Source organism: Cebus imitator, unplaced genomic scaffold (genome assembly GCF_001604975.1).
Source record: "Cebus imitator isolate Cc_AM_T3 unplaced genomic scaffold, Cebus_imitator-1.0 Scaffold102, whole genome shotgun sequence".
In the NCBI taxonomy this organism is placed as follows: Eukaryota; Metazoa; Chordata; class Mammalia; order Primates; family Cebidae; genus Cebus; species Cebus imitator.
The window spans coordinates 1,166,018-1,174,271 of record NW_016107417.1 but is presented as its reverse complement, the minus strand read 5'-3'; the positions used below and the strand labels follow the sequence as shown (position 1 = coordinate 1,174,271).

General features: G+C 54.2%; 1 protein-coding gene across 2 annotated transcripts in view; it reads left to right on the top strand.

Moving 5' to 3' along the window:
• Positions 1–1,975: 1,975 nt before the first annotated feature.
• ANKRD13D (ankyrin repeat domain 13D) overlaps positions 1,976–8,254 on the top strand; it is a 14,632-nt gene continuing 8,353 nt past the window's right edge. Inside the window, exons 1-6 of one of the 2 annotated variants that reach the window (XM_017537370.2) lie at positions 1,976–2,225; positions 2,747–2,882; positions 2,990–3,114; positions 4,363–4,408; positions 4,488–4,631; positions 4,876–5,065. In XM_017537370.2, coding sequence (XP_017392859.1) covers positions 2,136–2,225; positions 2,747–2,882; positions 2,990–3,114; positions 4,363–4,408; positions 4,488–4,631; positions 4,876–5,065 — 731 coding nt within the window. In that variant the 5' untranslated portion in view covers positions 1,976–2,135. Of the gene's footprint in view, positions 2,226–2,746; positions 2,883–2,989; positions 3,131–4,362; positions 4,409–4,487; positions 4,632–4,875; positions 5,066–8,254 lie in introns of both variants that reach the window. The other variant, XM_017537371.2, reaches the window with a different exon arrangement.

The following is an 8,254-nucleotide window of genomic DNA, read 5'->3' as shown; positions in this document are numbered from 1 at the left end:
GAAGCAGGCAGCTGGGCAGGGTACTCTGGGTTGGTTACCAAAGAGTCAGGGGCAATGGCCTTTGAGCTGAGCCTCCAGCATTGGGGTGGGAAGGAGGGAGGACATTTCTGAGGCAGGGAAGGGCCAGGCACTCATGAGTGGCTTGGGCTGGCCAGAGGACCATGGGAAGGAGCACTGAATGCCAGGCTTAACCTAGCCCGGAGCCAGATGTGTGCTCGCGGACTGCAGAATGAAGGTACAAACAACATGGAGTCCAGACCTGCCTGTTTGGGGAGCCCTTGAAGGCACCGAACAGGGTTGAGGGTGGTGAGAGCTCGCTCTAAAGTGATTGCCTGGTTACTGAGTGCAGGATGTGGGGAGGGAGGCAAAGAACAGGAGGCAGGGAGACAGACTGCTGCGGTGGGAGAGGAAGAGATGAAAAGAGGTCAGACGGGAAGAACATGGTCCAACAGGAACAGGCTGAACTTGGGGCTGAGCGAGGCGGGAGTTGGGGGAAAGGGGTAGGTGTGATTGGGTTGGCTTCAGACACGGTGATGGGATAGCATGGCACAGACATTTCCTGGAGTAAGCTGAAATGCAGACCTGGAGGTGGCATCAGGGTGACAATGGGAACGGACAGGCTCTCTGCCAGAGACATGGGGGTCAGGGAGAGAGGAGGCTGTGGAAGAGGGTTGAGAAGTCACTGTCATAGAATTAAGGGCCAGTGGGAAGCTGTGTTCAAGATGGCAGAAATCAGGAGAGGCCAGGAGCAAGAAAGTCCTGTCAGATTGGGTTTGGAGAGGGCTCAGGGAAGGGACGGCCTCTTTGAGAAAGGTGGTGGCCAGGGAGGCCTGTGGCCCTGGTGAGCAGGTGAGTTGATCTGACAGCTCTGGGCATTCAGAAGCCTTCAGGCTGCTATCAACCCCAGGACCTCAGGGATGACACCATAGCATGGGGTGACAAAGTGATCCCAGATGGCAAAGCCACCACGTGACTACAAGAAGGAGGGGTAAAAGTGGCAATCGGGTCTTCCAGCCCAGAGTCTCAGGAATGAGGACGCCCTACAGCAGGAGGTGGCCCTCAAGCTAGCTGGCCCTCCTCGATCAAGCTATCCAGCCATGTTCCACGCAGGGAAACGCAGAGCAGAGGGTCAGCCTTAGCCACCCAACAAAACCAGAGCCTGAGACCCCAGGCTGGGCCTCCAGTAACCAAGGCCGGAACCGAGCTGACGGAGGCCTGCACCCTAGTTCCGGTGCGGGTGGAAGGGCCGGCCCCGATTTCGAAACACGCCTTCCTCTCCCGATGCTGGCAGCCAAGAGCAGCCTCTGCAAAAGGGACTCGGCGTGAGGCCGGCGAAGGCAGCCGTTCACCGCGGGCGGTCCTCCGCCGAGACGGCTCTGCCGCTGCCCGGACCTGTGACCCCTCTCCCCGAACTCCTATCCCTGACTTAAGGGCTCCGGGGGCCGCCCCCCGCATCGCTGGGCTTGCAGACACCGGCCAGGTGCCAGGGAAAGGTGCTTCCCGCTCAGCCGACGAGCACTTAGTGGCGTCGGCTAGTGGCTGGTCTCCAGGCCGGGTGCTCAGTGATACGAGGGGAGTCGGGTCCCCCCACTTCACCCGCACCCTCCAGCAGAGTCGGTGCCCGCGGGACCTGGGGTAGGAAGACCGGGAAAACGCAGGTAGCTCGGCGGCAGCAGGACCGCGGCTCGCGGCGCACGCGCGCGCACCACCCGGGGCCCAGTTCCCGCCCCTCCCGGGACCCGCCTTCTCCCTCCGGACACGCCACTGGGGGTCTGAGCAGGGCTCAGGGCGCCTCCTGCAGGCCGCGGGCAGAGCTGTAACCGGGCCCCGCCCTCCAGGCCGCCTCAGCGGACCCGGGCCCGACCGAGGCCGGGGGCCGGCCCAGGGCCGGGCATCTCCTCGGGCGCGCGCGGTTGCCATGGTTGCGGGGGGGGCGGGGGCGCGCGCGAAGCCCCGCCCCGCCCCGCCCCGCCGCTCGCCTGGCCCGCCCCGCCGCCCGCGCTGCCACCACCGCCGCCGCCGCCGCTACTGCTGCGGGGGCCGCGGGGGTCGCAGCTGGGGCGCGGAGGGGAGGCGAGGGGGCCGCGCCAGGCCCGAAGCCGAGGCGGGGCCAGGATGCGGCGCTGAAGCCCAGCATGGCCGGCCCAGGCCCCACCTTCCCGCTGCACCGCCTCGTCTGGGCGAACCGGCACCGCGAACTAGAGGCCGCACTGCACAGCCGCCAGGTGAGGCCCCGTCAGGGCACCCGGCCCGTTCCCCAGGTTCCCCACCCAAGGCTGTGGTCTCCGTCCTGTAGGCCGCCCGCCCCTGCTCAGCTCCACAGCCACATCCTGGGCCTCCCTCCCTTGCACGATCCCAAGCCCAGGTCACCGGTCCCTAACCCGGAGCCTCTGGCCTCGTCTCCACCGCGCTGGGCCTCACCCTGCTCGCCCGAACTCGCTTCTGCATCCCCACTGAGCCAGGCTGAGGACAAGAACTCTGGTCCTGGTCCCCAGGCTCCACCAAACTCCTGACATCCTGCACCTCTGGCCGACCAGGCCCCACTGCCAGGCCCCGGGCTCTGCCTCTGCCGTCCCTCCTGCCCTCTCCTCTCCCCCTGCCAGGACGTGCAGGCCACCCTCTGCCATCTCCCTGGCCAGTCCACCGTCCTTGTTTCCCACAGCGATTCCCAACCCTGCTTGCCCTGGCAGCCTCCCTGCCTTGCCCTCTTCTCTCCTGCCCTTTGTGAGTGTCCCATCTCCCCCAGCACGACATTGAACAGGAGGATCCCCGCGGGCGGACCCCCCTGGAGCTGGCCGTGTCTCTGGGAAACCTGGAGTCCGTGCGAGTGCTCCTTCGGCACAATGCTAACGTGGGCAAAGAGAACCGCCAGGGCTGGGCAGGTACTGCCGAGGGCAAGGAGCTCCCCCGAGACTGGCAGGTGGGGGGCAGTGAGCAACCAGGCCCAGGGTCATCCGGAGGGCTCCCCTCAGCAGCCTGGTGCCCGCAGTCCTGCAGGAGGCAGTCAGCACTGGAGACCCCGAGATGGTGCAGCTGGTGCTCCAGTATCGGGACTACCAGAGGGCCACGCAGAGGCTGGCGGGCATTCCAGAACTGCTCAACAAACTTCGCCAGGTACAGCAGGGCACAGGTATGGAGGTGGGGTACCACGGCAGGGCACCACCCTGGTTACCGTGCCAGGCCTGGCCTTGGAAGGGCACACAGTTTGTCTAGTGTGCTTCCCACCAACAGCGAGGAGATCTGTCTATCTTGACCCCATCCCAGGGTCACATAGAAAGAGACACCCAGGCTCACGTGGGAGATACTGGGTCTTTTGGAAGAGAAGTGTTGCCAGCTATGGGCCTCCTGAAGAATGCAGATTACCTGGAGCAGGGTCTTCAGGTTGACTCGGTAGATTATGGCCTGAGCCTATGGAATACCTGCTACCATGCACCCTTCTGGAAGCACACAGAGGGGCCTGGCTTGCAGAGTATACTACCTCATGCCCCCTACTCCAGGGGAAGGTTTGGAAGGGGCCGCTCTGCTCCCTTTACAGAGGAGGACACTGAGACCCAGTGGAAGCAAAAGCTCTCCTACGGCCCTGCACAGGCTCATGGTCAGGTTGAGGTTGGCCCTCCTCCTCCAGGTGCTTACAGCCTCATTGCCCGAGGACCATTGTCAGGCCTCTCCTGGGCAGAGACGTTGGGTGTAGCTGGACCATAGCAATGCATCAAGACTTGATGAAGGGCAAGGTGTTGTGGCTCCCAGCACTTTGGGAGGCCGAAGTGGGTGGATCACTTGAGCCCATGAGTTCGAGATCAGCCTGGGCAACATGGTGAAACCCCCGTCTCTACAAAAAGTACAAAAATTACCTGGGAGTGGTGACACACCTGTGGTCCCAGCTACTTGGGAGGCAGCGGTTGCAGTGAGCCGTGATTGCCCCACTGCACTCCAGCCTGGGTGACAGAGCAAGTCTCAAAAAAAAGAATGGGCGGGGTGGCTCACACCTGTAATCCCAGCACTTTCGGAGACCGAGGTGTGGCGGATCACCTGAGGTCGGGAGTTTGAGACCAGCCTGACCAACATGGAGAAACCCTGTCTCTACTAAAAATGCAAAATTAGCCGGGCGTGATGGCGTGCACCTATAATCCCAGCTACTTGGGAGGCTGAGGCAGGAGAATCACTTGAACCTGGGATGCCGAGGTTGCAGTGAGCCGAGATTGAGCCACTGTAGTCCAGCCTGGGCAACAAGAGAGAAAACTCTGTCTTAAAAAAAAAAAAAAAACTTGATGAAGGGCTGGGCTAGCTGTGGACAAGAGACTCCTGGGCCTGCTGGACCCAGTACCAGGCAGGGCCCTGACAAGCAGCTCTGGTCTCTCTTAGGCCCCTGATTTCTATGTGGAGATGAAGTGGGAGTTCACCAGCTGGGGTGAGTGGGGACCTCTGGGCTCCCAGGGATTGGGGCGGGGCCTTTGGGAGATCCCTGGTGACCCCCATGCACCCTGCAGTGCCCCTTGTGTCCAAGATGTGTCCGAGCGATGTGTACCGCGTGTGGAAGCGGGGTGAGAGCCTGCGAGTGGACACCAGTCTCCTGGGTTTCGAGCACATGACCTGGCAGCGGGGCCGTAGGAGCTTCATCTTCAAGGGCCAGGGTGAGCTCAGGAGGCACTCACTGCAGTGCCTCGGCCCTCAGCTTCTGCCGATGCTTGGGAGGATGGTGCTATCCTTTGTTCCACTTTCCAGATGTAGAAGCTGAGGCTGGAGGTGGAGGGGATCCAGGGGCCAAGGCTGACCCACCTGGCAGCAGGCGGCTGAGGGTACATGATAGCCCTCTCTGTGCTGCTGGCACCCGACACTGATTTGCACCCCCTCTGTACACCCCGCCACTGCTGGCAGAGGCTGGAGCCCTGGTGATGGAAGTGGACCATGACCGGCAGGTGGTGCACGCAGAGACGCTGGGGATCACTTTGCAGGAGCCTGAAGCGCTGCTGGCGGCCATGAGGCCCAGCGAGGAGCACGTGGCCAGTCGCCTCACTTCTCCTATCGTCTCCACCCACCTGGACACTCGGAATGTGGCCTTTGAGAGGTCAGTTGGGGCCTGGCACATGGTGGGTGGGATGGGGACAGATAGTAAGAGCCACCACTAATGAGGGCAGGGCTATCCTTGAAGATCCTGGTTCAGGCCTCTGGGTGGCTGAGCCACTTACCAGGGGCTGGGCAGGGGCAGGTGGGTTGTTGCAGCCCGTGTCTCACCCAGACTGCCAGGGTGGTTGGGCTCCTGTGGCCACCTTTGTGGGGAAAGGTAAGGTCAAGATGTTCCCAGTTTCTTGACTTCTGACCTCATATATTTTCCCGTAAAGACAAAGATTTAGGCTGTGGTTCACGGCAGCTGTTTGCACCAATGTTGGCTTTTCTGTGTTGGGGGCAGAGTCCTTTGTGGGTAGCCTGGGAACCTGACCCTTCCAGCAGGAGCTTCTCTCACAACACGTGCCCCGTGTTGCCTTAACAGTCAATGGAAACACTTGAAACAAAAACAGAAAACCAGCTTTATTGAGATATAATCTCATATACCACACCGTGTAAATCACCCATTTAAGGAACATAGCTTCATGACTTTTAGTATATTTATTCACAGATGTGTACATCACCACAGTGAATTTTAGAACATTTTTGTCACCTCAGGAAGAAACCCCCTACCCTTTAGCTAACTCTTCGCCAAATTCCTCATCCCTCTCCCAGTCCCAAGCGACCACTCATCTACTTTCTGTTTCCGTAGACTTCCCTATTCTGAGCTCTCATCTGAATGGAATTTTATAACATGCTGCTTTTTGTGTCTGGCTTCTTTCACTTAGTATAATATATTCAATGTTCATCCAAGTTGTAGCATGTAACTACTTCATTCCTTTTTGGGGCTATTGTATTAACATATCAGACCTTGTTTATTTATTAACCCATTGATAGACATTTGGGTTATCTGCATTATTTGATGATTATGAATAATGCCACTATAATTATTCATATGCAGGATTTTGTGTAGACATATGGGTTTTTTTGGTTGTTGTTTTTTGAAACAGAGTTTTGCTCTTGTTGCCCAGGCTGGAGTGCAATGGCGTGATCTCAGCTCACTGCAATTTCCGCCTCCCGGTTTCCTGCCTCAGCCTCCTAAGTAGCTGGGACTACAGGCAAATGCCACCACACCCAGCTAATTTTTGTATTTTTAGTAGAGACGGGGTTTCAGCATGTTGGCCAGGATGGTCTTGATCTCTTGACCTCATGATCCGCCTGCCTTGGCCTCCCAAAGTCCTGGGATTACAGGTGTGAGCCATGGTGCCTGATTGACATGTGTTTTAATTTCTCTTTCATATGTTTTCATTTCTCTTGGGTACATACCTAAGAGTGGAATTGCTAGGTTATTGATAACTCAATGTTTAATTGAGGAACTGCCAGGCTGTTTTCCAAAGGAGCTGTACTGGTTTACATTACCACCAGCAGTGTGCGAGAGTTCCAGTTTCTCCACATCCTCATCAACACTTACTATTCATTCATTTGTTTTGGAATCTAGCCAGCCTAGCGGGTGAGAAGTGATTTTGATTTCCCTTTCCCTGATGACTAATGAAGTTGAGCATCTTTTCATGTGCTTACTGGTCAGTTGTGTATCTTCTTTGTAGAAATGTCTATTCAGATCATTTACTCATTTTTTATTTAATTTTATTTATTATTTTGAGATGGGGTCTGGCCTTGTCACCTAGGATGTAGTGCAGTGACATGATCATGGCTCACTGCAACCTCGACCTCTCAGGCTCAACTCATCCAAGTAGCTGGGACTACAGATGCATGCCGCCATGCCCAACTAAATTTTTAATTATTTGTAATTATTTTATTATATTATTTAATTACTTTATTTAATTATTTGTTAGAGACAGGGTCTAAAGACAGGGTCCAGAGACAGGGTCTTGGGTGGCAGTGGTGGAGGGGAAAAAAAAAAGGCTGGTCTTGAACTCATAGGCTCAAGCAATCTGCCTACCTTGGCCTCCCAAAGTGCTAGAATTACAGGCATGAGCCACCACACCTGTCCCTTTACCCATTTTAAAAATTGGGTTGTCTTTTTGTTATGGAATTGTCAGAGTTTTATAGGTTTAGCTGTTACACTTAGGTCTTTGAGCCATTTTAAGTTAATGTTTGTGTATAATGGAAGGTTCTCCTAGCCTCCTTTGTTGAAAAGACTATGCTTTTCCCAGTGAATGGTCTTGTCGCCCTTGTCGAAAATCAGTTGACCATAGATAAATGGGTTACTTTCAGACTCCCAGGTTAGTTCCATTGGTCTACATGTCTGTCTTTATGCCAGTACTATACTGTTTCAATTATTGTTGCTTTGCAGTCAGTTTTGAAATTGGAAAGTATGAGTCTTCCTACTTTGTTTACTTTTTCAGAGTTATTTCACTATTTTGGGAGCCTTGCATTTTATATGAATTTTCTTTTTTCTCACAACCCATTGTAGGCAGAATATATGAACTCTAGATACAGTTTGTCAATTTCTAGTCAGATGGGATTCTGATAGGGATTGCACTGAATCTATAAACCAGTTTGGGTAATGGTGCCATGTTAACAATGTTAAGTCTTCTAATCCATGAACATGGGATGTTTTTCCACTTATTTGGATCTGCTTTAATTTCTTTCAACATTATTTTATAGTTTTCAGGGTATGTTTTTCACTTCTTTTGTTACATTTATTCCTAAGTGTTTTATTCTTTTTTGTTTTGTTTTGTTTTGTTTTGTTTTTCTGAGGTGGAGTCTCACTCTTGTTGCCCAGGCTGTAGTGCAGTGGCATGATCTTGGCTCACTGCAACCTCCACCTCCTGGGTTCAAGTGATTCTCCTGCCTCAGCTTCCCAAGTAGATGGGATTACAGGTGCCCACCACCTTGCCCGGCTAATATTTCTTTTTAGTAGAAACAGGGTTTTACAATGTTGGACCAGGTTGGTCTTGAACTGCTGACCTTGGGTGATCTGCCCATCTTGGCCTCCCAAGGTACTGGGATCACAGATGTGAGCCACTGCACCTGGCCACTAAATGTTTTATTCTTTTTGATACAATTATGAATCAAATATTTTTTCATTTTATTTTTTGATTGTGTATTGCAAATGTATAAAAATACAATTGATTTCTGTATATTGAGCATGTATTCTGCAACATTGCTGAACTCATTTATTCAAGTAAATTTTTAGTGGATTCCTTTCCTCATTTTTTTTTTTTTTTTAACATATAAGATTATGTTG